General features: G+C 48.7%; 1 protein-coding gene across 1 annotated transcript in view; it reads right to left on the bottom strand.

Moving 5' to 3' along the window:
- The window catches only part of LOC147111333 (host cell factor 1-like), a 121298-nt gene that overhangs the window by 61151 nt on the left and 32733 nt on the right, over positions 1-27414 (bottom strand). The window contains exons 2-8 of the mRNA XM_086002123.1: positions 19060-19208; positions 15152-15312; positions 13070-13278; positions 9032-9116; positions 8790-8896; positions 8048-8227; positions 5361-5723 (exon numbers count right to left, since the gene is read on the bottom strand). Coding sequence (XP_085858249.1) covers positions 5361-5723; positions 8048-8227; positions 8790-8896; positions 9032-9116; positions 13070-13278; positions 15152-15312; positions 19060-19208 — 1254 coding nt within the window. The remainder of the gene's footprint in view (positions 1-5360; positions 5724-8047; positions 8228-8789; positions 8897-9031; positions 9117-13069; positions 13279-15151; positions 15313-19059; positions 19209-27414) is intronic.

The following is a 27414-nucleotide window of genomic DNA, read 5'->3' as shown; positions in this document are numbered from 1 at the left end:
CTTGCTTAAGTACCAGCCATAAATTTCCGCGGCAACTGTAATTAGTTTCAACAGCGCAAATGCAGCAATTTCTTGAAATTGATGGCGAGGTGTCATTTTCACGAGGCTAACAGCGATTTGCAGCTCACGGCGTATCACTTCCTCACCACAAATTGCTGGATTATTGATATACCTATCAATTCCTCCAATAAAAGGCGAAGAGTTACGAAGGTGACTAAAGGTTTTTATTGACTAAATAACAGAGCCCACTCTCGTGGGTGATCCGATCCAAGCAGGAGGAATACCAGCCAGTCGCTCACCTTTATACCTGGCCTGGTGGGTGGAGCCAAGGCGGAGTCGGCAGTGGTCATCCCAGGTATAGCAGTGTGGCAAGAGGCGACCTCGTACCGTGATACAATAGTGGTCAGTGATACAGTTATAACGAACAGTGGTGAACAGTGCTAACTACTAACAGTGATACGATAGTGAACGTGGTTTACCACATTCACCCCTTGTTTAGAATTAAGTCCGGCGGGGTGAAGTGTACTACCAATTCTGGTAGGTCAGTCTGTCCGGAGGCTTCGTAAGCCTCTCCGATCGCCGCAGCGGTGGTGTTGCCTTATCCGGTGCTGGTGCCTTATCCGGTGTTGATGCTGGTGTTTGCGTGGTCGGCGAGGGCTCGTGGGGTTCCGGCATGCCGTCTACCTGGACTGAGGTTGGGGGGGGTGGTGGCGGTGTTTCCGGATCGGCTGAGGGTGCGAGGTCTCGTAGGGAGACAGTGTCCTCCCGCCCGTCTGGGTACGCCACGTAGGCGTACTGGGGGTTGGCGTGCAGGAGGTTCACCCTCTCGACCAGGGGGTCCGTTTTATGGGTCCTCACGTGTTTCCGCAGCCAGACCGGCCCCGGGGCGGTCAGCCAGGTTGGTAGAGTGGTTCCCGTAGTCGACTTCCTGGGGAAAACGAACATTCGTTCATGGGGGGTGGTGTTAGTGGCCGTGCAAAGTAATGACCGGATGGAGTGCAGCGCTGTCGGGAGGACTTCTTGCCAGCGGGAGGTTGGGAGGCCCTTAGACTTTAAGGCTAAGAGGACGGCCTTCCATACCGTCGCGTTCTCTCTTTCCACCTGACCGTTACCTCTGGGGTTGTAGCTGGTGGTCCTGCTTGCTGCAATACCTCTCTCTAGGAGGAATTGCCGGAGTTCCTCGCTCATGAAGGAGGAGCCCCGGTCGCTGTGTATATAGTTCGGGAACCCGAACAAGGCGAAGAGGGCATTCAGGCACTTAATGACCGTGCTACTGGTCATGTCGGGGCAGGGGAAGGCAAAGGGGAAACGGGAGTACTCATCAACGATGTTGAGGAAGTACACATTACGGTCAGAGGACGGGAGGGGCCCCTTAAAGTCGATGCTCAGGCGCTCGAAGGGGCGGGTGGCCTTGATCAGGCTTGCTCGGTCCGGCCTATAGAAGTGCGGTTTGCACTCCGCACAGGTCTGGCAGTTCCTGGTCATGGTCCTGACCTCCTCGATGGAGTAGGTCAGGTTGCGGGCCTTAATGAAATGGTAGAGTCTGGTGACTCCGGGGTGGCAGAGCTGGTCGTGGAGGGTCTGAAGCCTATCGATATGCGCGCTGGCGCATGTCATTCGTGAAAGGGCATCAGGGGATTCGTTCAGCTTGCCTGGCCGGTACAAGATCTCATAATCGTAGGTGGAGAGCTCGATTCTCCATCTCAAAATCTTGTCATTCTTGATTTTGCCCTTCAGCTTGTTATTAAACATGAAAGCCACCGAACGCTGGTCGGTGAGGAGGGTAAATCGTTTGCCTGCCAGGTAGTGCCTCCAGCGCCGTACTGCCTCCACGATCGCCTGGGCCTCTTTCTCGACCGACGAATGTCGGATCTCGGGGCCCTGTAGGGTCCTTGAGAAGAAGGCCACTGGCCTCCCCTCCTGGTTTAGGGTGGCGGCTAAGGCGAAGTCGGATGCGTCGCTCTCCACCTGAAAGGGGATGGACTCGTCCACTGCGTGCATCGTGGCCTTGGCTATGTCTCCCTTAATGAGGGAGAAGGCCGCGCACGCCTCCTCCGTGAGGGGGAAGGAAGTGGCTTTCAGGAGGGGTCTGGCTTTGTCCGCGTAATTGGGTACCCATTGGGCATAGTAGGCGAAAAGCCCCAGGGTTCTCCTAAGTGCTTTAGGGCAGTGGGGGAGGGGTAGCTCCATGAGGGGGCGCATTCTTTCTGGGTCGGGGCCGATGATTCCGTTCTCCACTACGCAGCCGAGGATGGCAAGGCGCGTGGTGTTAAACACGCATTTCTCCTTATTGTAGGTGAGGTTCAGCCGTTGGGCCGTACGGAGGAATTTCTCCAGATTCGCGTCATGTTCCTGCCGGTCGCGGCCGCAGATAGTGACGTTATCTAGGTAGGGGAATGTAGCCTGCAGTTCGTTCTGGTCAACCATCTTGTCCATCTCCCTTTGGAAGACCGAGACCCCATTAGTGACACCGAAGGGGACCCTAAGGAAGTGGTATAGGCGCCCATTCGCCTCGAAGGCGGTATACTGGCGGTCCTCAGGGTGGATAGGGAGTTGGTGGTAGGCCGACTTCAGGTCGATGGTCGAGAATACTTTATACTGTGCAATCTGATTGACCATGTCAGATATGCGGGGGAGGGGGTATGCGTCCAGCTGGGTATATCTGTTTATGGTCTGGCTGTAGTCGATGACCAGGCGGTTTTTATCGCCGGTCTTTACGACTACGACCTGGGCACGCCAGGGGCTGCTGCTCCCCTCGATAATGCCCTCTTTCAGGAGGCGCCGCACCTCAGAGCTAATGAAGGCTCTGTCCCCGGCGCTATACCGCCTGCTTTTGGTAGCGACGGGTTTGCAGTCAGGGGTAAGGTTAGCAAACAGAGAGGGTGGCGGGACCTTGAGGGTGGAGAGGCTGCAGGTGTTACGCGGTGGGCGGTTTAACGTTTGCTGGTTGTTGACTGTGAGTGGGGGGAGGGGTCCACCGTATGCTAGGGTTACGCTTTGGAGGTGGGATTGGAAGTCCAGCCCTAGTAGGACGGCAGCGCAGAGATGGGGGAGGACGAGGAGTTTAAAGTTTTTATACTCCGTGCCCTTAACCGACAGGGTCACGACACAGTAGCCGCTGATGTCCGTGGCGTGGGACCTCGATGCCATCGAGATTCGGCTGCGCGTTGGTAGGACAGAGAGGGAGTAGTGGCTCACCGTGTCTGGGTGGATGAAGCTCTCCGTGCTTCCGCTGTCGAACAGGCAGGTCGTGGCGTGGCCGTTCACTTTGATGTCCATCATTGACTTGGACAGATGGTGCGGGCGGGCTTGGTCCAGGGTGACGGAAGCTAGTGTGTAGCTGAGCGAGTCGTTGTCATCTGCGGGCGAGGCGGTCGGGCGTGGTGAGTAAAATGGCGTCTCCCACGAGGTAGGGCCCCATGAGGCACTATTGGGGTCGGTTGCCTTAATCAAAGATGGCCGCCCCCATGACTCATGTGTGGGGATGCTGGCCTCAGTTGCCCTAAACAAAGATGGCCGCCCCCATGACTCATGTGTGGGGATGCTGGCCTCAGTTGCCCTAAACAAAGATGGCCGCCCCCATGACTCATGTGTGGGGATGCTGGCCTCAGTTGCCCTAAACGAAGATGGCCGCCCCCATAGTTCGCATGCGGCACTGCTGGCCTCTGAGGATCCGCTCCTGCAGGCCTTGGAGAAGTGGCCTTTCTTCAGGCAGGTTTTACATATGGAGTTCTTGGCTGGGCAGCGCGACCTCGGGTGCTTCTCCTGGCCACAAAAAAAACAGCCGGCGGCCCGATCGCGGATGCCCGATGTCGGGGCCGGTGCCGGGGGTGGCGGGGCCGGTCGGGTCCGGGACGCCGACGCAGAGGTAGGTCCCGGGGGCGGTGCTGGGAAGGGTGCTGTGGTAGGGGTCGGGCCCGAGTCCCAGGGTCGCGAGCAGTACCTGGTGAATGCTTCCTGATCTTGGTGGGCCACTTCCAGGGAGATAGCGAGGGCTTCAGCTTTTTCCATGCTGAGGTCTTTAGCTTCCAGCAGTCTTTGCCGTGAGTACTCGGACCGTAGGCCTTTCAGGAATGCGTCGCGGATATTATCTTCAGTATTTTCGGCTGCCGACACCGATTTAAACTCACAGTTCCTGGCGAGTGCATATAGCGCCTGTGAGAATTCGGCTACTGATTCTCCTGGCTGTTGCGGCCGTGATCTTAGGAGGTGCCTAGCGTACATGTAGTTTACCGGGGTCCGGTACTTCTGTTTCAGCAGGTTGATGGCGGTCTCGTAGGTAGTCATGTCCTCGATGAGAGTGTATACTCTCGGGCTCAGTTGTGCCTGCAGGACACTTAGTTTGGATGCCTGAGGGACGCTGGATTCTCTCAGGTATGATTCGAAGCAGACCAGCCAGTGTTTAAAGTCTGCGGCTGAGTTTGCTGCTCGTGGGTTCAGGTCCAGGTACGGCGGTCTGAGGGCTCGCAGCCAAGCTGGCTGGTGTGGCTGTGCTCCTGGGAGCTGCGCTGGTGGCTCCTCCGCCGGTTGTGACTCGTTGTCGGACATCATTAAATTTAGTCAATAAAATTGATATACCTATCAATTCCTCCAATAAAAGGCGAAGAGTTACGAAGGTGACTAAAGGTTTTTATTGACTAAATAACAGAGCCCACTCTCGTGGGTGATCCGATCCAAGCAGGAGGAATACCAGCCAGTCGCTCACCTTTATACCTGGCCTGGTGGGTGGAGCCAAGGCGGAGTCGGCAGTGGTCATCCCAGGTATAGCAGTGTGGCAAGAGGCGACCTCGTACCGTGATACAATAGTGGTCAGTGATACAGTTATAACGAACAGTGGTGAACAGTGCTAACTACTAACAGTGATACGATAGTGAACGTGGTTTACCACAATTATTTACACGATGATATCGGCAGGCGCATTAAACTTGGTCACTTTGTCAGCAGATTCTGTGCCATTACAGGAAACTTTCTGGTATCCGGCACTGACGGGACCGAGCTGGTGCCGTCCCATCAAAACTGCCGTAGAAACCAGCGCTAATGTTAAAACATACGGAGCTTCTGAGCTCCGTGTGAAGCAACAAACCCTGTTGCTTAGCAACAGCTTCAAAACAGTCGGCGTAGTTTGCAAGCGTCTCTGTAGCTAAGCAACAGCTTCAGCTAGACCTTGCAGAGCCACGACTGCAGAAAAAAAGCAACGAAAAGAAAAAAAAACTTATCTGAACCGACTCCTGAATTTTGCCGGTGGATAGAGCTTTCCGGACATTTAACCTCCGGATAAACGAAAGTTTCCTACACATCTTAAACAGAGCCTCCATTAGTAATTCTTCTACCAAAATAAATAGTCAGAGGGAGTATCTTACCTGGCCCGCGTGGAGCAGCTACGGCAGCAGGAATCCTGACTACGGCCGGAGATATTGCACCAGGGGTTAGGGATGCAGCCTGTGCACCCAGGGCAGCGGCCGTCTGTGTAACAAAGCGGATTGCTGGCTGTGCCGGCGAGGGAGACATCGGCGCCGCTGCCGCGGGAGCGGGACTGTTGGGCAACCGGACGCCCGAAATGGCGGAGTTTGACAAAGGGGTCACGGCGGCAGTGGCTGCCGGGACGTCGTACTTCTGCAGCTGAAGCAAGTAGCCATCGCCGGTGGGTATCGATCCCCAACTGACCTCCAGGGAGTTGGTGCTTGCTCGAACCAGCTGCACTTTGCCGGGAGGAGGAGGTTTTTCTATTAGGGAAAAAAAAGCAATAGGAAACTCAGTTTTCATAAAAGTAGGAAGAGGTGGGGACGGGATGTAGTAGAGATGAGGGGGGGCATTTGGCCCATCTAGCTCACCCTTCTCCCCATCACAGCATCTACCTCGAATGACGGCGGAATTTCTGCCTTCACCATCTTGCCTGGAAGCCCAATCCGGGTATTGCTCATTCACAGTGCAAACACATGTTCCCCGACATTGGGCTTTAACTCACGTTTATCAGTTTGCTCCTATTCCCCCTCATTCGACAATTGTGATTTTCTTGCTTCGTACAGTACCGCAGAATCTTACAGTACAGAGGGAGACCATTTGTCCATCCTGTGTCGGCCGATACCAGCTCTCAATGTGCTATCCACCTAGTCCCAATCCCCTGCCCTTTCCCATACACTCATTTATTTTCAAGCATTTAACCATTACACTTTTAAAGCTACAGGAAACTTGTTTTTAATCCGGCACGGACGGGACCGACGTGGTGCCAGTTCATCAAAATTTCCGGATGACCGAACGCTATAGTAAAAGATACGGAGAGCTGAGAGCTCCGTATAAAGCAACAAACCCTGTTGCTTAGCAACAGCTTCAGAACAACGGCCACAAGTTGCAAGCGTCTCTGTAGCTTAGCAACAGCTGCAGCCACACCCTTGCACAGCAACAGATCGAGGAAGGCAAGTAATAAAAGTTACCTGAACCTACTCCTGAATTTTGCCGGTTAACCGAGATTTCCGGTTATTTAGGTGCCAGTAAAATCAAAAGTTTCCTGTATTATGGATTCATTTGAACCATTCCTTCTGGAAGTGCCTTCCATTTCCCAACAACCATTTGCGTAATAAAAATCTCTCCAAACCGCTCCCTTTGTCCTTTTGCTAATGGATTCCCTGACCCGCGGAAACAGCTTTCTCCCATTTACCTCATCAGAACTCCCTATAATTTTAAACATTGCTATCAGTTCTCTTAACCTGCTCTGTTCTGTTAAGAGCCCAGTTTCTCATCAGAACCAAAAGCCTCTCATCCCTAGCTTCACCGTAGCAAATCCTACTACATGGCCCTGAAAGCCTTATTAAAGTAGGGTGCCCAAAACTGGACATAATATTCTACCCGTGGCCTAACCAATGATTTGTATAACTTTAGCACTCTATCGTTACTTTTATAAAGGAAAGGACCTACAATTATACAGCACCTTTCTCAACTTCAGGACCTCCCAAAGCGCTTTACAGCCAATTAAGTACTTTTGAAGTGTAGTTACTGTTGTAATGTCGGAAATGTGGCTGCCAATTTGTGCATAGCAAGCTCCCACAAACAGCAATGTGATAACATAACAGAAGATAGGAGCAGGAGTAGGCCATTCGGCCCCTCGAGCCTGCTCTGCCATTGAATGCGATCATGGCTGATCATCCAAATTCAGTACCCTGTCCCTGTTTACTCCCCATATCCTTTGATCCCTTTAGCCTTAAGAAATATATCTAACTCCTTCACACAGAATCTACAGTGCAGATAGAGGCCATTTCGGCCCATCGAGCCTGCACCGACACACATCCCACCCCATCCCCGCAACCCCACGTATTTAATCCCCTAACACTAAGGGTCAATTTATCACAGCCAAATCAACCTAACCTGCACATCTTTGGACTGTGGGAGGAAACCGGAGCACCCGGAGGAAACCCACGCAGACACAGGGAGAATGTGCAAACTCCACACAGACAGTCGCCCGAGGCCAGATTTGAACCCGGGTCCCTGGCGCTGTGAGGCAACAGTGCTAACCACTATGCCCATCCTTCTTGAATATATTTAATGAATTGGCTGGCCTCAACTGCCTTCTGTGGTAGAGAATTCCACAGGTTCACCACTCTCTGGGTGAAGAAATTCCTCCTCATCTCTGTCCTAAATGGCTTACCCCTTATCCTTAGACTGTGACCCCTGGTTCTGGACTCCCCCGCCATCAGGAACATCCTTCCTGCATCTAGTCGGTCTAGACCCGTTAGAATTTTATAAGTTTCAATGAGATCCCCTCTCATTCTTCTAAACTCCAGCGAGTATAAACCTAATCGACCCAATCTCTCATACGTCATTCCTGCCATCCCAGGTATCAGTCTGGTGAATAACGACCAGATAATCCGTTTTAGTGATGTTGGTTGAGGGATAAATATTGGCCAGCACATTTATGTACTGTTATTTATAAATGTATAAAACCTGGGACCTCTAAAATAATCCCTTACCTCACCTCTTTGCAAGCCTGTAGGCTTTCTAACATATGGTGCTGTATAAATGCACAACTGCAACCCGTTCCCTAAACTGCACTTACCTGTTTCAAGATACCACAAGTCCTTACAACAGACTTGATTGTTCCAAGCTTTCCTGTAGCCATCTCGCCCACTCCACACATAGAGGCGTGTGCTTATGGAGACCGAGCAGTGACCAGCTCTGGCACGAGGGATGCTGTCCTCAAACGATTCGGTAGAGATCTGCGTCCAAGTCATTGTTTCTAGTTTGACGGAGAAAGGAAAGATTAATGGGCCATCAAAGGCATGTTGGTGCAGCGACGTAACCTCGCACCAAGGAATCGTCATTTGTATTCACACGTGCTATGCTGGCCAGGTGCTTATTGAAAGGAAAGGAATGGGGAGGCATCCAGAAAAAGAGGCAAATATAGCTTAGAGAGAAAGTTTCTTACCTCCCCGTCCCCACCCCGCTCCCAAGCCTCAGAAACCAGCCGATTCCATCTCCAAGCCAATGATACCAATGAAAAATTGTAGATGTACGGGATTGCTTATGAAGGCAGTAATCTCATTTCACGGTTCAGGTGATAAAGAACAACTAAGTTGAATGGTTTATATATCATTTGACTGTCCTTGATTCGAGAGCACAATGGCTTGAAATCACTCCCAGCTATCCACTATTCTGAATTTTCGATTATGATCGAATGAAATACCAACGCCAATTTTGGTGTTTAGTCGCTTCCCGTTAATAAAATAGCACAGGGACAATAAGCGTTGAGGGCCGGGGGTGGAGGGGGGAAAATAGAGTTAAGAAGCAACACATCATACCCAGATCCAGACACGCCAGAGTATTTGTGCACTTCCACTCTTTCTCATGCGTGGGAGCTTTGACATCTTCCAGCACAAGGGGGACCCAGCCACCAAAAACATACATTCTGGGGGGAAAAAAAAAGGACACAATAAAATGAAGTGTGTCGCTGGATGCAAGCACAATCAGCTCAAACATGAAACATTTCAGTGCAATTCCTCTTTCAGTGCAATTCCTCTTAAGGGCAAGAATAGATTCTCACTTGCTCCCAATCATTGTGGCAGAATGCAGGCTTCGGGGCAGTGGCGGGACTCCGGCAACTTCTGGTTTGTTCCACGTTAAATTCTCTGCATCACACAAATAAAATTCATTAAGAAATTTTGCCAACCTGAAAGTGTAAAAGGCTTTGATAAATAAATACCACAGTCTAAAATGTTACTTCCAGCAGCAGGAGGGTCAGTAACCAGAGGACCCAGATTTATGGCAATTGGCCAGAGATCCAGGAGGGAGACGAGGAGATTTTTTTTCCCCCCACACAGTGAGTTGTTGAAAGCTGGAATGCATGGCCCGATAGGGTGTTGGAAGCAAATGCAATAGGAACTTTCACAAGGGAATTGGATTAAATAGTGGAAAAGGAAAAAAAATTGCAGGTCCATGGGGAAAGAGCAGAGGAGTGGGACTAATCTTTCAAAGAGATCAATGGACTGGTCAGGTGGGCAGAACAGTGGCAAATGGAATTCAATCCGGACAAGTGCAAGGTAGTGCATTTGTGGTGGGCTAACAAGGCAAAGGAATACACAACAAATGGTAGGACACCGAGAAGTGTAGAGGAACAGAGGGACCTTGGAGTGCATGGCCACAGATCTCTGAAGGTAGCAGGACAGGTAGATAAGGTGGTTAAGAAGGCATACGGGATACTTGTATTCTATGCCTCGGCTAATAAAGGCAAGAGCAGGGAGGTTATGCTCGAACTGTATAAAACACGAGTTAGGCCGCAGCTAGAGTACTGCGTGCAGTTCTGGTCACCACATTACAGGAAGGATGTGATTGCACTAGAGAGGGTACAGAGGAGATTTACCAGGATGTTGCCTGGACTGGGGAATTTTAGCTATGAGGAAAGATTGGATAGGCTGGGGTTCTCTTCTTTGGAACAGAAGAGGCTGAGGGGAGACCTAATTGAGGTGTATAAAATTATGAAGGGCCTAGATAGAGTGGATAGGAATGAACTATTTCCCTTAGCAGAAGGGTCAATAATCAGGGGGAATAGATTTAAAGTAATTGGTCGGAAGTTTAAAGGGGATGTGAGGAGAAATGTTTTCACCGAGGGTGGTGGGGGGTCTGGAACTCACTGCCTGAAAGGGTGGTAGAGGCAAAGACCCTCATCACATTTACAAAGTACTTGGATATGCTCTTGAAGTGCCGTAACCTACAGGGCTACGGACCAAGAGCTGGAAAGTGGGATTAGGCTGGAGAGCTGTCGGCCGGCACGGACAAGATGGGCCGAATGGCCTCCATCTGTGCTATAAATTTCTATAATTCATTCTATGATTCCATGAAAGAGCCGGCGCAGGCACGATGGGCCAAATGGCCTCTTCCTGTGCTGTATGATTCTACAATCGAAGCATCTTTACAGTTTTAACATTCAAAAATGTTTCTAAGTACTAAAAACTTAACTTTCTAATTGTTTACAGAATTCATCCAGTTAGTAAACCGAGTCAGCCGTGGCTCAGTGGGCAGCACTCTCTCTCTCTCTCTCGCCTGAGTCAGAAGGTTGTGGGTTTAAGTCCCACTCCAGAGACTTGAGCACATAATCCAGCTGACACTCCAGCGCAGTACTGAGGGAGTGCTGCACTGTCGGAGGTGCCGTCTTTCGGATGAGACACTGAACCAAGGCCCCCTCTGCTCTCTCAGGTGGACGTAAAAGATCCGATGGTGCTATTTCGAAGAAGAGGAGATGGGGAGTTCTCCCCGGTGTCCTGGGGCCAACATTTATTCCTCAATATCACAAACAGATTATCTGGTCATTATCACATTGGCGTTTGTGGGAGCTTGCTGAGCACAATTGGCTGCCACGTTTCCTACATTACAATAGTGGCTACACCTCAAAAAGTACTTAATTGGCTGTAAAGTGCTTTGGGACAGCCTGAGGTCGTGAAAGGTGCTATAGAAATGCAAGTCTTCCATTCTTTCTTTTTGAGCCAGACTAACCAGGAAGGTCCCAGGTCCAAGTTCGGTGTCACCTGGGGTGGCGGAAGGGGCATTACAATTGGTTTCAGCTGGAGTGAGGGGCAGGAGAAGAGGGTCTCTATCCAGTGATCCTCAGTTATCTGAGGAAGGATGTTCTTGCCATGGAGGGAGTGCAGCGAAGATTCACCAGACTGATACCTGGGATGGCAGGAATGACGTATGAGGAGAGATTGGGTCGATTGGGCTTATACTCGAGGAGTTTAGAAGAATGAGAGGGGATCTCATTGAAACTTATAAAATTCTAACAGGACTGGACACAGGAAGGATGTTCCCGATGGCGGGGGAGTTCAGAACCAGGGGTCACAGTCCAAGGATAAGGGGTAAGCCATTTAAGACTGAGATGAGGAGGAATTTCTTCACTCAGAGAGTGGTGAGCCTGTGGAATTCTCTTCCACAGAAGGCAGTTGAGGCCAATTCATTAAATATATTCAAGAAGGAGTAGGATATATTTCTTAAGGCTAAAGGGATCAAGGGATAGGGGGAGAAGGCAGGGACAGGGTACTGAATTTGGATGATCAGCCATGATCTCATTGAATGGCGGAGCAGGCTCGAGGGGCCGAATGGCCTACTCCTGCTCCTATCTTCTATGTTTCTATCCCTGCTGGAAACTGCATGTGTGCGCGGATGCCAGGGAAGATCAGGATCAAGCTCAACAGCGATTCCCTCCACTCCCGAATGGCCTGCCAACACTCAGTCTGGACTCAGACGTGAAGTACAGCCACTTGGGTAAGGTAGCAGAGTACAGACACATGCGTCGAACCGCACCCCAGCAAGTGTTGGCACCGTCTGGAGGAGGAGGGGGGGGAACAAAGCTCTACAGCTCAGTGCATGATGTTGCCCTACAGACCACAAGAGGTCTCGAGTTTGACCTATTGCCTGTGCTGAATTATCCAATCTTCGCTAAGGCAGCTGTGCAGGTGCCATGATCGGCCTGCGTGTCACCATGTTAGAGAGGAGGGAAAAAAAGACGGTGGCTCTCGGTTTTCACCGTCACCCAGTGAGCTTTGCTGAAATCTCATCTGTGTAATTGGTGGATCAGGCTTGGCTGCAATACCTTGCTGCCTCCCTCCACACAGTCCAACTGATCAAAGATTACAAGTCTCCCAGCACGGGGTTAGGAGAACAGTGGCAAGGGATGGTAAAAGGGGACAAAAAAATGAAAGGCATATAAATGTACTGAGGAACATAATCAAACGCCTTTTGGAAGTCCATGTACACCACATCAACCAAATTGCCCTCATCAGCCTTTGTTACCTCACTAATTAACTTGAGTGAGTTCTTTGAACACTATTTGTCTTTAACAAATCTGTGCTGGCTTTCCTTAATCAATCCACACTTGACCCAAGTGATTGGCAGAAGAACCAAAGGCGTCATGAGGAAAAACTTTTTTTTACACAGCGAGTGGTTATGATCTGGAATGCACTGCCCGAGAGGGTGGTGGAGGCAGATTCAATCGTGGCTTTCAAAAGGGAATTGGAGAAGTACCTGAAGGAAAATAATTTGCAGGGCTACAGGGAAAGGGCGGGGGAGTGGGACTAGCTGAAGTGTTCTTGCAGAGAGCCAGCACGGACTCGACGGGCCGAATGGCCTTCTTCTGTGCTGTAACCATTCTATGATTCTATAATCATGCTTTCTGAATACCAGCTCACACTTTCCACCTATTTCTGCATCTTCCACAAAACATTTAATCAGCACACTTTGACCTCCTGTATCTCTAAAGGTGCTTTCACGTGGGAAGAATGCAGCAGCTGGCAGCCACAAGCTGCACCCAAGTGGTCTTCTAAATAGAAACTACCCCACCTTCTTTGTTCCAATGAGAGTCCCACAAGCCACCATCAGGTCGCTGCTTAAAAGTTAAAAAGCTCAAAGTTGGCTTCCCTCGCTTGTCGCAATGGGAATTAAGAGTCTCAGATTTCAACAGGTCTTCTCTAGGAGATGTGGCACCGTGTGAAATAACCCGGAGGCCAAATATCTCCGCTTGGACACTGACTCTCCAAATGTGAAAGTCCCTAAAAACACGCTTGTTGCAGGTACAGAAATAAAAGACGTTTACCAATATCCAGCATCCACAGGTCTCCGAGTCGGCAGCCACTCATTCCACCATAGATGACCAGCTTTGGTTTTCTGTTATCCTTGTTGCGATAGACGACCGCAGTGTGGGACTCCCTGGGTGGTGGAGGGGTTCCATAGGTGACTGGTATATCCCATCCTACAACTCCAGACCCTGGTTTCAGCTCCAATATATACAAGTCATTTAAATACCTTTCAAAAAACAAGAGTTTTTGTTTGCATGAAAACCAAAATATATAGATTTTACTGTTCAACACAGCAGTTAAACCGGGAAGTGTGGTGGTTATGGCAGGGACTAGCAACCCAGAGGTCACAAGTTCAAATCCCACCATGGCAAGTTGTGAAAGTGTATTCAATGAATCTGGTCATTTCTGGTCTGGCACCAGGGGTAAAAATGATCATGAGCTGCCATTTTGTCATAAAGACACAACTGTTTATTAATAACCTTCAGGATGATTTGGACAGATTGGTGATTGGGCAGAAGCATGGCAGATGCAGTATAATGTGGATAAATGCGAGGTTATCCACTTTGGTGGCAAAAACAGGAAGGCAGATTATTATCTGAATGGCAATAGATTGGGAGAAGGGGAAGTGCAATGAGACCTGGGTGTCCTAGTGCACCAGTCGCTGAAGGTAAGCATGCAGGTGCAGCAGGCGGTTAAGAAGGCAAATGGTATGTTGGCCTTCGTAGCGAGAGGGTTTGAGTACAGGAACAAGGATGTCTTGCTGCAGTTGTACAGGGCCTTGGTGAGGCCGCACCTTGAGTATTGTGTGCAGTTTTGGTCGCCCTATTTGAGGAAGGATGTTCTTGCCATGGAGAGAGTGCAGCGAAGATTCACCTGGGATGGCAGGAATGACGTATGAGGAGAGATTGGGTCGATTGGGCTTATACTCGCTGGAGTTTAGAAGAATGAGAGGGGATCTCATTGAAACTTATAAAATTCTAACAGGACTAGACAGACTAGATGCAGGAAGGATGTTCCCAAAGGCGGGGGGAAGTCCAGAACCAGAGGTCATAGTCTAAGGATAAGGGGTAAGCCATTTAGGACTGAGATGAGGAGGAATTTCTTCACCTAGAGAGTGGTGAACCTGTGGAATTCTCTACCACAGAAGGCAGTTGAGGCCAATTCATTAAATATATTCAAGAAGGAGTTAGATATATTTCTTAAGGCTAAATGGATCAAGGGATATGGGGAGAAGGCAGGGACAGGGTACTGAGTTTGGATGATCAGCCATGATCGCATTGAATGGCGGAGCAGGCTCGAGGGGCCGAATGGCCTACTCCTGCTCCTATCTGCTATGTTTCTATGATCGGGAAAATAACTTGGAAAAAAAAGTCTCCCTTAAAAGAGCAGAAAATAGTGTAAATCTTGACCATCTCCTAATTTGCACTGTACTTGCACAGGATTGCGTTCTCACAAATTTGAGGCACTTTTGCACTGCACCACAGCTGGAGGGATCCCAAGACGTGCACGGTCAAATGGAATACTGCTGGCATTTGTTAAGACAGGCTGCTGGAAAAACCCGTTTGCATCAGGTTTCCACCGTGTTTTCAATGCTGCTGGCGTCGAGAGGCTCGGCAGTACAAAGCCCACGCTTTGAGCTGCTGGTGGCACTAAGGCAACACGAAACCACCTATATATTTTCATTTCTCATTTGCTCCCTGCACAAAGTGTGAATTCACCCGATCCCAGTGTATGAGGTGCAAGTTTAAGAAAAAGAATTGACTTGCTTTTATGCAGCGCATTATCACTTCTCTCCATCATCATGTAGTTCTCGAGCTGCTGGCTCTCGCAGGACAGGTTTCACCACTCCCTTGGCACTGGTCTCACTCAGCCAGCGGAAACACGGAAGATGAACTGGTCTCCCTCCCAACTCCAGGATGCACCGGTGCCTCCTTAATCCTAACTGCACCAGAAAGCACCTTCCATTTCCAATTCCCAACCTGAACAAATATGCATCTCTTTTGGAATTTATCCACTACCAAATTTGGTCACATCTGTAATTCTGGATTGGTGTCAAGCTTGGAAAAGGAGAAGGACAAATAGACACACAGGTTTCTTACCGTGGAATATTATTTTTTGGATCTTCACTGTCGTTGGCTAATCCCCCGAATAAATAACATTTATTGTCAATTACTGAAAAGCAATGCCCAAGTCGTGCACACGGTGGGGGACCATTTTTGGGGGCCCTGGCCTTCAATTTTTTCCATTCCCATCTGCTTGCCTGGAAAACAAGAGCACAGCAGCATAAGTTACTGGCGATTTCTTCCCTGAATACCATCCAACAGTTCAGAGTCTCAATGGCTCCAACACTTATGCAGGGATTTCAAAATTAGTATTGCAGGCTAAATCTTGGACAGCAGCCCCATTCATGAGTGAAGAGTTGCTTCTCCAAAACACTTTTACCAGCACAAACTTGGATAATTAACAGCCCTTTGTATTCCACAATGAGCTGTATAGAATGTGAAATAAATCAAATAGGTAACTTAAAAATATTTTCTTCATGGGCAATTTCCTATGGTAACAGTCTGGTTCTTAATACTTTTACTGTAATCACCCAGATTTGTTCAGGGAAAAGAAACAACTCCCAGTTTACTGGGTAACTGCATTGCACGGTATGATTCCAAGTTGGATTCCCAGTCTGTGGTGAAGTTAGCTGGTTTCAGCTGCAAGGGCTTAAAAGGGTGCTGCAACTGGCCTCAGCGTTTCCAGGCTAAGAGAAAGAGAAAATCAACTAGAGCCTCCACTGCTCATCGCCATCCAATGACACCACCCCAACCACCACCACTCCCTGCCCCTGCTAAAAGTGCACGTGTGGTGGGGGGGGGGGGGATATGTGAGGATCTAGCTTGGCTGTGAAGTGCCCCCGTGGTCAGACAGATTTAACGTCTGGGCTTGTACTTGTAATCAAAAAGGTGGGCACTTGGGCAAGGTGGCCACCTGCCCCAGTGGAATTATATCCTAGCATGGGTCAGTGCCTTCTGAGCAGGAAAACAAAATGAATGCCACATCCGATTCTACTGATTAGGATTTAATGCCCGATAACACCATTAGATTTTGAACACATCTGATGACCCAGCTAGACATCAAATGAAACCACCCCTGTCCAGAGTCCGATTACCTGGGACAACCGGATTTAAGCGGACAAAATAACTATTCTCCTTGCATGGACGGCCAGTAATTCCTGGTGTCCCAATTAGTCCTTCCCAACCCCCAACATTTTCTCGCCAAAAATGCATCCAAATCTATGGGAGGAAATTCAGTCTCTTTATATTTCTTCATGCAGAGGGTTCCTGAGCATCAGAGAATGGTTGAGGCAGAGACCATGGGATCCTCCAAGTGAAAATTGGATAAATATTTGATACCGGGCTATGGGAAGGAAGCAGGGCAGTGGGATTAGTTTGGGATTGCTTTAGAAAAAAGCTGGAACAGTCACGATGGGCCGAATGGCGACCTCCTGTGTTGTAAACGTCTATGGTTTCACCCACAGCGAGAGAATGTTTTGAAGAGGGGAACTTCTCCATGAAACTATTATGGCTTGCGAAGGCTTTGGGACAATACACGCAGTCAGAAATAAAAGTTCCCTGATCAGCTGGCTCAGAGTTATAGCTAAACATCACTGTGGTTAAAATAAAAGCTCACTGGAAAATCATTGGAAAGAGGCTGGATTTTTTTTTCTTAAATTGCAGCTACAGTAAACAGAAGGCTAGGTTTATCCTGCCCGGCCCAAAGAGAATTTGTTTTGACCAGGACAACACTCATTTCTGAAGACTCCATGTAAGATTTTATTTTGGAAAACATTTCCTGGAACTGGAGAATTTGGATAGTGTTCCAAACGCACGACGGTAATTTATGGCTACCAGAACCTCAGTATGAAACAGCTGTCAGAAAGTAAAGGAAAAGTGAAGTAACGTTGAACTTTGAAGAACATTTCACTGAAATTGTGAACTCACTTTGCAGATACTAAAAAGCTGCCAGCATTGGTCGACCTGCCCAATGATTTAGCAGCTATAAATGATGCACACTACGTGCCACCCAGACATTTGGGACTCGGGCCCAATCTGTAGACTGTTAACAGATGTCAGGTGGACAGCAGCAGGGGAGGAGGAACATTTGGCCTCAACATCTCCCGAGCTACGTGGGGAGGGGTGGAAGACGAACAAGAGGCCTGCCAAAATTGCAACTCGCTTCCCGTCAAGTGGCCCCTGGTAGAAGTGCAACTATTTTCTACATAGGAGTTTCCTGCATATTCCACATATTCACAACCCAACTTCTGTTGGCTCCCTAGAGGAAAACTGTGTTATCACTGTAGAAAAGGTTTTTAATTTTTTTTAATAAACATTAGTAAAACTTGGCCCTTTAAAATCTTAAAGTCTCACAGTGTATTAATGTATGAATGGAAGTCAAGTCGCAAGGATCAATGTTCCCGTTAAGCTGCGTAGTGCTCTGGAGGTCCCGCACAGGCTGCTCAGTCTTTTCAATATAAATAACCGTGCATGCGAGAAAAATTGAATGGGCCGCGCAACCCGTTAAATGGGCCACGTACCACCAAAAATTAGAGGGAACATTGCTCAGGATGTCTCAAAGCTCTTTACAAGCAAGGGAAGTCTTCTTCTCTTCTTAGGCAGTCCCTCGGAACCGAGGATGACTTGCTTCCACATTAAAAATGAGTTCTCAGGTGACTGATGAGTCCAATGCGGGACCTACAGTCTCTGTCACAGGTGGGGCAGACGGTGGTTGAAGGGGCAGGTGGGTGGGGTGTTTAGGTTGACGTGCGCTCCTTGCGCTTGGCTTCCGGCAAAGAGACTCAAGGTGTTCGGCGCCTTCCCGGATGCTTCTCCTCCACTTCTGAAGTGTAGTTATTGATGTCATGTAGGTAAAGAGGGACTTGCCACCAGGCGTCCCAAAGCGCTTTACAGCCAATGAAGAACTTTTTGAAGTGTAGTCACTGCTGTAATGTAGGAAATGCGGCAGCCAATTTGCACACAGCAAGATCCCACAAACAGCAATGTGATAATGACCAGATAATCTGTTTTAGTGACGTTGGCTGTGGGATAAATATTGGCCCAGGGCAGTGGGGAGAACTCCCCTGCTCTTCTGCGAAATAGTGCCATGGGATCTTTTATATTCGCCTGGGAGAATAGACGAGGCCTGTGTCTAACGTCTCATCCGAAAGACGGCCCCTCCGACAGTGCGGCACTCCCTCAGTACTGACCCTCCGACAGTGCGGCACTCCCTCAGTACTGACCCTCCGACAGTGCGGCGCTCCCTCAGTACTGCCCCGACAGTGCAGCGCTCCCTCAGCACTGCCCCTCCGACAGTGCGGCACTCCCTCAGTACTGCCCCTCCGACAGTGCGGCACTCCCTCAGTACTGCCCCTCCGACAGTGCGGCTCTCCCTCAGTACTGCCCCTCCGACAGTGCAGCTCTCCCTCAGTACCACACTGGAACGTCAGCCTGGATTTTTGTGCTCAAGTCTTTGGAGTGGGGCTTGAACCCACAACCTTCTGACTCAGAGGCGAGGGTGCTGCCCACTGAGCCACTGGCTGACACACTGTGGTAATGTAGGAAACGCGGCAGCCAATTTGCGCTCCACAAGCTCCCACAAACACAGTCAGTGTGTGTACAGCGAGGTCTCGCAATCAGCAAATGAGTGAGCAGTTACAGTTTTTGATGGCATTGGTTGAGGGAGGAATGGTGACGAGTACACAGGTTCTTCAGGTGGTTCCATGGGATCTTCCACCGCCACCTGGACAGTCAGCTGGCACCTCCGATAATGCAGCACTCTTCCAGTAAAGCCTAGATAATGGACTCAAGTCCTAGATTCGGACCCAACTCCACATATTCTATAATTAGTAAATATATTTAACCGAGACATTTAGATTTTCTCCAGATAATTATCAACAGCCACTGTCTAACCTGACAAAATAAAGCAGGCGAGATGATTTCCCCTGCCCCCCTTCCGCTCTTACCTGTAGCTCATACAATTCATTGCTGTACTTCCCGTACTCCACCATACCACCGAACACCAAAAGTCGAGTCCCATCGCAAACAAATCCGTATGCCGCACAGCCTGCAGGAATGTCCCCCCTCACCGCTGGGATGAACCATTGGTTGGTCGCTAAGGGCAAAAAGAAATGAAGTGACATTTCTCTATAGCAATATGATATTTCCCTATAGCAATACGATAAACAAGGCCAGTTACTTGCATTTATATAGTAATTTATCATAACACTAAAACGCCTCAAAGTGCTTCACACAATGAATTAATTTTGGAGTGCAATAACATGTCGGCAAACACAGCAGGAGGCTGAGACACTCATTGCAACTCCACATCCGCCCCCATGCAAAAGCAAATATTAATTTTACACAAACTAAGAACTAATCCAGAAACGCCAACATGAAACAATAACTTGCATGTATATCGTGCCTTTATTGTAGAGAAACATCCTAATGTGCTTCAGAGGAAGGGGGAGGGAAAGGTTAAGAGAGAGGTCTGAAGGCTTAGTTGAAGAGATGAGTTTTAAGAAAAAGTTTTTCTAGGTAGAGAAGTGGATGAAGTTCCAGAGAGTAGGGCTGAGACTGCTGAAGGGTCTACCACTTAAGGTGGGGGGGGGGGGGGGGGGAGAAGGCCAGAGGACACAGGATGGGACACAAGGCTGGAAGAGGTTGCAGGGGTAGAAGAGGGCGAGGATTTTAAATTGTATGCATTTGGGAGACAAGTCGGATGGGGATGACTCTCGGGTGGGGCTTAGCGTGGGTCGCGAAATGGGCAGTGGAATTCTGGACATGTTGGGATTTATGGAGTTTGGGAGACTGTCAGAGGTTGTTGGAGAAATCAAATTTAGAGGTGAAGAAGCGTGGATAATATTTCAGCACTTTCCCCACCCCTTCTGTTCTCAATTGTGACTTTAATTTCATAAAATAGGAAAGATACTCTGAGATGAGATCACACACATATAAAGAGAGACGACCCCAAGATAAGGTCCACATCCCACTGCCCGTAAACTCACAAGTGATAAAAGTGGAGAACACGTTTCAGTTGGCGTCACAAAAAGGAACCCACAGGCAACGGATCCTCTAATCAGATCAGGTTAAAAATTAAACGTAATGAGGCAGAGTTTAACGTTAACTATATTCCTTTGTGCCTTGGTCTCAAAACAGCTGCAGGCAGCACAAGAACTAATAACAATAGCAAAATACTGCGGATGCTGGAAATCTGAAACAACAAAAAACGCTGGAAACACTCGGCAGGTCAGGCAGGATCCGTGGAGAGAGAAAAACCACAGTTAACGTTTCAGGTCTTTGACCCTTCATCAGAACTGGAAAAAGTTGGAGATGCGACAGGTTTTTAAGCAAGTGCGGGAGCAGGGAGGGGGAGAAGAGAACAAAAGGGAAGGGCTGTGATAGGGTGGACGGCAGGAGAGGTTAAATGACAAAAGGGAGGATAGGCAAAAGGAGATGGTAATGGGACAAGAAACAAAAGATGACTAGATGAAGTGTAAATGGCACTGGCAGAATGGTCGACAGCTGCCATGTGAGAGAAAATAAATAAATAAATAAATAAAAAATTGGGGCCGAGGTTATGATCTGAAATTGTTGAACTCGATGTTGAGTCCAGAAGGCTGTAAACATAGAAACATAGAAGATAGGAGCAGGAGTAGGCCATTCGGCCCCTCGAGCCTGCTCCGCCATTCAATGAGATCATGGCTGATCATCCAAATTCAGTACCCTGTCCCTGCTTTCTCCACATATCCCTTGATCCCTTTAGCCTTAAGAAATATATCCAACTCTTTTTTTTAATATATTTAATGAACTGGCCTCCACCGCCCTCTGTGGCAGAAACTTCCACAGGTTCACCACTCTCTGGGTGAAGAAATTCCTCCTCATTTCAGTCCTAAATGGCCTACCCCTTATCCTATGACCCCTGGTTCTGGACTCCCCCGCCATTGGGAACATCCTTCCTGCATCTAGTCTGTCTAGTCCTGTTATAATTTTATAGGTTTCGATGAGATCCCCTCTCAATCTTCTAAACTCCAGTGAGTGTAAGCCCAATCGACACAATCTCTCCTCATACGTCATTCCTGCCATCCCAGGTATCAGCCTGGTGAATCTTCGCTGCACTCCTTCCATGGCAAGAACGTCCTTCCTCAGGTAAGGCGACCAAAACTGCACACAATACTCAAGGTGTATAGTGCCTAATCGGAAGATGAGGTGCTGATCCTTGAGCAAGAACTAATTACTCTGTTGCCATGGGATGCAAGTTTAAGGTGCCCATTTCAAAACCTTCTCTTCAAATGAGTTAGTGCCACAAAAAACATTCGAGTGATTAGAATGCAATGTGATTCCATTTCCATGCAACAGATTAACGGACATCACCAACGGGGACATGCTGAGCTTTAAACCAAATCATTTCAGCACAAGCAAACTGGCCTCTCTACTACTTCAAGCTATCATGGGAGAATAGCTGGTTTACCAATAAATTATATACAGGGCGCAGTTACTACACAAGGGTTTCTTTTCTTTCAAATGCTTTACAGTCTGGACAGTTTAAAGCTTTCGCACCAGAAGTTCATTTTGGTATCTTTCTATCAGATATTTTAGCCTCAAAATCTTTCCTCACAAAATTTCCCTTCCCCACAAATTGCTCCGTTTGTACAACAACAACTTGCATTTATACAGCGCCTTTAACATAGTAAAACGTCCCAAGGTGCTTCACAGGAGCAATTATCAAACAAAATTTGACACCGAGCCAAATAAGATATTAGGGCAGGTGACCAAAAGCTTGACCAAAGAGGCAGCTTTTAAGGAGCGTCTTAAAGGAGGAGTGAGAGAGAAAGAGAGGGAGGTTTAGGGAGGGAATTCCAGAGATTGGGGGCCAGGCAACCAAAGGCACGGCCGCCAATGGTGGAGTGATTCAAATCAGGGATGTGCAAGTAGCCAGAACTGGAGGAGCGCAGAGATCTTGGAGGTTGTAGGGCTGGAGGAGGTTACAGAGATAGTGGGGGGGGGGGGGCTGGTTGGGTGGGGTGACGCACACTTGAGAAATCATGGTGAAGGGGCAACATGAAGTGTGTGTAGGAACACTGTCCCACAGGCAGGACAGACCCACCAGGGGTGGCAGCACAGTGGTATACAGTCGGGAAGGAGTGGCCCTGGGAGTCCTCAACATTGATTCCAGACCCCATGAGGTCTCATGGTTTCAGATCAAGCAAACCTCCTGCTGATTACCACCTACCACCCTCCCGCAGCTGATGAATCAGTACTCCATGTTGAACACCACTTGGACGGAGCAAGAGTAGCAAGAGCACAGAATGTACTCTGGGTGGGGGACCTCAATGTCCATCACTAAGAGTGACTCGGTAGCACCACTACTGACCGAGCTGGCTGAGTCCTGAAGGACATAGCTGCCAGTCTGGGCCTGCGACAGGTGGCGAGTGAACCAACACGAGGGAAAAACCTACTTGACCTCATCCTCACCAATCTACCTGTCGCAGATGCATCTGTCCATGACAGCATTGGTAGCAGTGACCACTGCAGTGTCCTTGGGAGATGAAGTCCCGTCTTCACACTGAGGACAACCTCCATCGTGCTAAATGGGATAGATTCAGAGCAGATCTAGCAGCTCAAAACTGGGCATCCATGAGACGCTGTGGGCCATCAGCAGCAGCAGAATTGTATTCCACCACAATCTGTAACCTCATGGCCCGGCATATCCCTCACTCTACCATTACCATCAAGCCAGGGGACCAACCCTGGTTCAATAAGGAGTGTAGAAGAGCATGCCAGGAGCAGCACCAGGCGTACCTAAAAATGAGGTGCCAACCTGGGGAAGCTGCAACTACATGCGTGCTAAAAAGTGGAAGCAGCTTTCTATAGACAGGGCTAAGCAATCCCACAATTAACGGATCAGATCAAAGCTCTGCAGTCCTGCCACATCCAGTCGTGAATGGTGGTGGACCATTAAACAACTAATGGGAGGAGAAGGCTCCATGAATATCCCCATCTTCAATGAAGTTGGAGCCAAGCACGTGAGTGCAAAAGACAAGGCTGAAGCGTTTCAGCCAGAAGTGCCGAGTGGATGATCCATATCAGCCACCTGCTGAGGTCCCCACCACCACAGAAGCCAGTCTTCAGCCAATTTGATTCACTCCACGTGATATCAAGAAACAGCTGAGTTCACTGGATACAGCAAAGGCTATGGGCCCCGACAACATCCCGGCTGTCATGCTGAAGAATTGTGCTCCAGAGCTAGCCGCGCCTCTAGCCAAGCTGTTCCAATACAGCTATAACACTGGCATTTATCTGACAATGTGGAAAACTGCCCAGGTATTACCATCGCCGAATCCCCCACTATCAACATCCTGGGGGTCACCATTAACCAGGAACTTAACTGGACCAGCCACATAAATACTGTGGCAACAAGAGCAGATCAGAAGCTGGGTATTCTGCAGTGAGTGTCTCACCTCCTGACTCCCCAAAGCCTTTCCACCATCTACAAGGCACAAGTAAGGAGTGTGATGGAATGCTCTCCTCTTGCCTGGATGAGTGCAGCTCCAACAATACTCAAGAAGCTCGACACCATCCAGGACAAAGCAGCCCGTTTGATTGGCACCCCATCCACCACCTTAAACATTCACTCCCCCCACCACCAGCGCACCGTGGCTGCAGTGTGTACCATCTACAAGATGCACTGCAGCAACTCGCCAAGGCTTCTCCGGCAGCACCTCCCAAACCCCCAACCTCTTCCACCTAGAAGGACAAGGGCAGCAGGCGCATGGGAACACCACCACCTCCAAGTTCCCCTCCCAGTCACACACCATCCTGACTTGGAAGTATATCGCCGTTCCTTCATCGTCGCTGGGTCAAAATCCTGGAACTCCCTCCCTAACAGCACTGTGGGAGTACTTCACCACACGGACTGCAGCGGTTCAAGGTGGCGGCTCACCACCATCTTCAAAAGGGCAACTAGGGATGGGCAATAAATGCAGGCCTTGCCAGCGACGCCCACATGCCATGAACGAATAAAAAAAACCACGTGCTTATGCTTTACACATTTGGAGTAATTGGTGGGGAGAGAATTCTGTAACGAAAGATTGTGTGACTGAAAAATGGTTCGTATTTTTGCTTTGTGCGCATTCTTTCAAGGAACTGCCCATAATCATCCCATTTGCAGGCGTCAGTGGGTAACACTCGCACCTGAATCAGAAGGTTGGCGTGTGGGTTCAAGTCCTACTCTAGAGACTTGAGCACAAATATCTAGGCCGACACTCCAGTGCAGTTCGGAGGGGGCGCTATACTGCCGGAGGTGCCGTCTTTTGGATCAGATGTTAAGCCAAGGTTCTGCCAGGTGGACGTAAAAGATCCTATGACACTATTTCGAAGAAGAGCAGGGGAGTTCTCCCCCGGTATCCTGGGCCAATATTTATCCCTCAAATCAACATCATTAAAACAGATGATCTGGTCATTATCACATTGCTGTTTGTGGGAGCTTGCTGTGCCCAAATTGGCTGTCGCGTTTCCTACATTACAACAGTGACTACACTTCAAAAAGTACTCCAGTGGCAGTAAAGTGCTTTGGGGTGGAAAGCACAGAGTCAATGAGGCTGCAATGATGGTGTGAAAGGCGCTATATAAATGCAAGTCTTTCTTTTCTTTCTTTATCACCAACATACCCCAGGGAGCACAGAATCACACTAAAAAAATGCCAATCTACCCATCCAGCTGAAAATCAGGAACGTCACCTAAAAATATCCCGAAGCAATAAAACCCACACCTCCTCCCCCCCAGTCTTTATTCCCCTTGGAGGTATCTGCCAATCACACGTGGTAGCAAGTGGCAGACAGCAGGTCCCAGTGGTACATCTATAGATCGCATTCCTGGAATGCAGCCTCCTGCAAAAACTAACTGTAGCGTCACTAGGAAGAATCTTCTGAAAGGGCTCTTAACATCACCGGTAACATATGGAAAAAAACAGAAAAACTGTGGGGCACCAATTTTGCCATTAATTTCCATTGCTTCTGATGACACTCCCCGTCATGAATCTTACCATTAGTGTAGAAATGACGCATGAGATAACACTGGGCGGCCAGCTGGTGGCGCTGTCCAAGGAGTATAAATACTCGGGCGTGGGCCCAGCTTGCTCAGGATGTTTCTGTAACCAGGAACTAGTGATGTAACTAGAATCTCATGGTTGTGAAACAGTTGATTAAAGCCTGGTTTTATACTCAAACCAAGGGCTTATAGTTTTCCTACGTCACTCCCCATCCCCAGAAACCTACCCCTCAGGCTGGAGACAGGAGCCTAGGCATTCTGATTGGTGCAAAACCATTTATCTTAGAGTTAACGCCAGTGTTAAAATAATGTTGACCTGAAAATCTAATCTAGATTGTTTTTCATACAGACCCCAGCATCTGCAACATTTGACCCCTTGTGACCCCACCTCATTGTTCTTTGATGTAATGTTTTCCTGACTGACCTGTTTGGACACCATTCACACCTTTGATTGCTGTGATTATCTCTCTGCCGAGGTGTGATAAATGGCAGTCGGAAAGATTACCTGTAAACATCTGACATTATTCTCTGACTATATAAGCTGTGTCTTTATGCATTTTTCCACTTCACTTGACGAAGGAGCCGCGCTCCGAAAGCTTGTGATTTCAAATAAAGCTGTTGGACTATAACCTGGTGTTGTGTGACTTCTTACATTTGTTTCAAATCATGACATTTAGAGATTTTTAATATCATAACACAAGAATGGGAATATGCAGACTGCTGTATTGGTGACGTTAGGGCTCAATCACAGCAACCCAAATATCAATTCATCAACACTTTAAATTAATAATTCCATGAAACAATTTTTTTTTTTTTTAAAAACTTGCAGTTACACAGCAGCTTTAATTTAGAAAATGTCCCGAGGCACTTGTAGCTTAACTATAGAGCAGAGAAGGACAGCGGAGCTGCTCATCTACACAGAAGAGAAAACGGACACCGAGTAGAGGTGGAAAAGTCAGAAGAGGAGACCAAAAGCCTGGTTGAGAGGACAGGTATCGAGGAGGCTTTGAGAGATGGGGTGGGGTTACGGCATGGATGGGCTTTAGGAAGGAGCTCTCGAGCTGAATGCTCTGCCGCTGATGGTTCAGCAGGTGGCGAGGAAAGCAGAGAGTCAATGAGGCTGCAAGATCACAACGTTCCAGACTAGGTACAAGCTCCCGGAAGCCCAAATCACCGATGCCCTGCCAAAGGAAGCATTAGCCACTGGGACAATGAAGACCTGCATACACCACTGAGGCAACTCAAATTAATTTTGAGCGATAAAGAATATTTGCAGTCAAAAATTACAGCTGGAACATTTGGGGCTTATACTTTAAAAAAAAATAAAGTTATTCACAATTACTGGTAACTTGTAAGATTTCCAACCTTCAGTTTTAGTTTTTATAAACTCGCCAAATTTCCAGACAAAAACCACCAGCATTTATGTCGTGAATCTCCCTCCAGTACCTCCCCTATTATTTATATGTGACTTGTCAATGAGAACCGGCAGGCAATTGAACCATGGAGGGCACAATAGTTGAACCTGATGCTACCCTCAGCCACAGGCCACATCTCTGGGCATCCAGCAAGGGTCACTGGCGAATGATCGAGAGTGGGGACATTGGCCGAGTTCCCCTCTCATAACCCAGCAGTGACGGGGCCAATGGTAGCATCCCAGCACCGCTTTGGGTGAAATCATAAAACATGGCACAGACTGAGATTACACCAGGAATCTTCCTCGCCTGTTGGGCTCGGCTTCTCAGTGAACCCACTTAACCATTCAACAAGATCCTTTAGCTTTTTTTAAAAAATGAGCTGGAGTCCGAGATTCAGACCCTGCGACACATTAGGGAGGGGGAGCGTTATCTGGACACTAAGTTCCAGGAGGCAGTCACACCCACTAGAGTATTTACTTCCAATTTGGCCCATGGTCAGGGACAGGAGGGTGTGACTACAAGCGAGGCGGGTGTTGGGATCCAGGAGGTAGTGGTGGAGGAGCCTCTGCCCTTGGCCTTGTCCAACAGGTACGAGATTCTTGCTCCGTGTGTGGATGAGGGCAGGGACTGCAGGGTGGATGAGCAATCTGACCACAGCACCGTGGTACAGGGAGCCATTCAAGTGGAGGGAGTAAAAAGAAATGTTGTAGTGATAGGGGATAGTATAGTTAGGGGGATAGACACTGTTCTCATCAGTCGAGAGTGAGAGTCCTGAAGGCTGTGTTGCCTGCCCGGTGCCAGGGTTAAGGACATCTCCTCTGGGCTGGAGAGAAACTTGGAGGGGGAGGATCCAGTTGT

This window comes from Somniosus microcephalus, chromosome 11, assembly GCF_052327205.1.
Source record: "Somniosus microcephalus isolate GS21.2 chromosome 11, FLI_Smic_1.0, whole genome shotgun sequence".
Taxonomy (NCBI): domain Eukaryota; kingdom Metazoa; phylum Chordata; class Chondrichthyes; order Squaliformes; family Somniosidae; genus Somniosus; species Somniosus microcephalus.
Note: the sequence above shows the minus strand (reverse complement) of the source record. Positions and strands in the feature narration are given on the sequence as shown.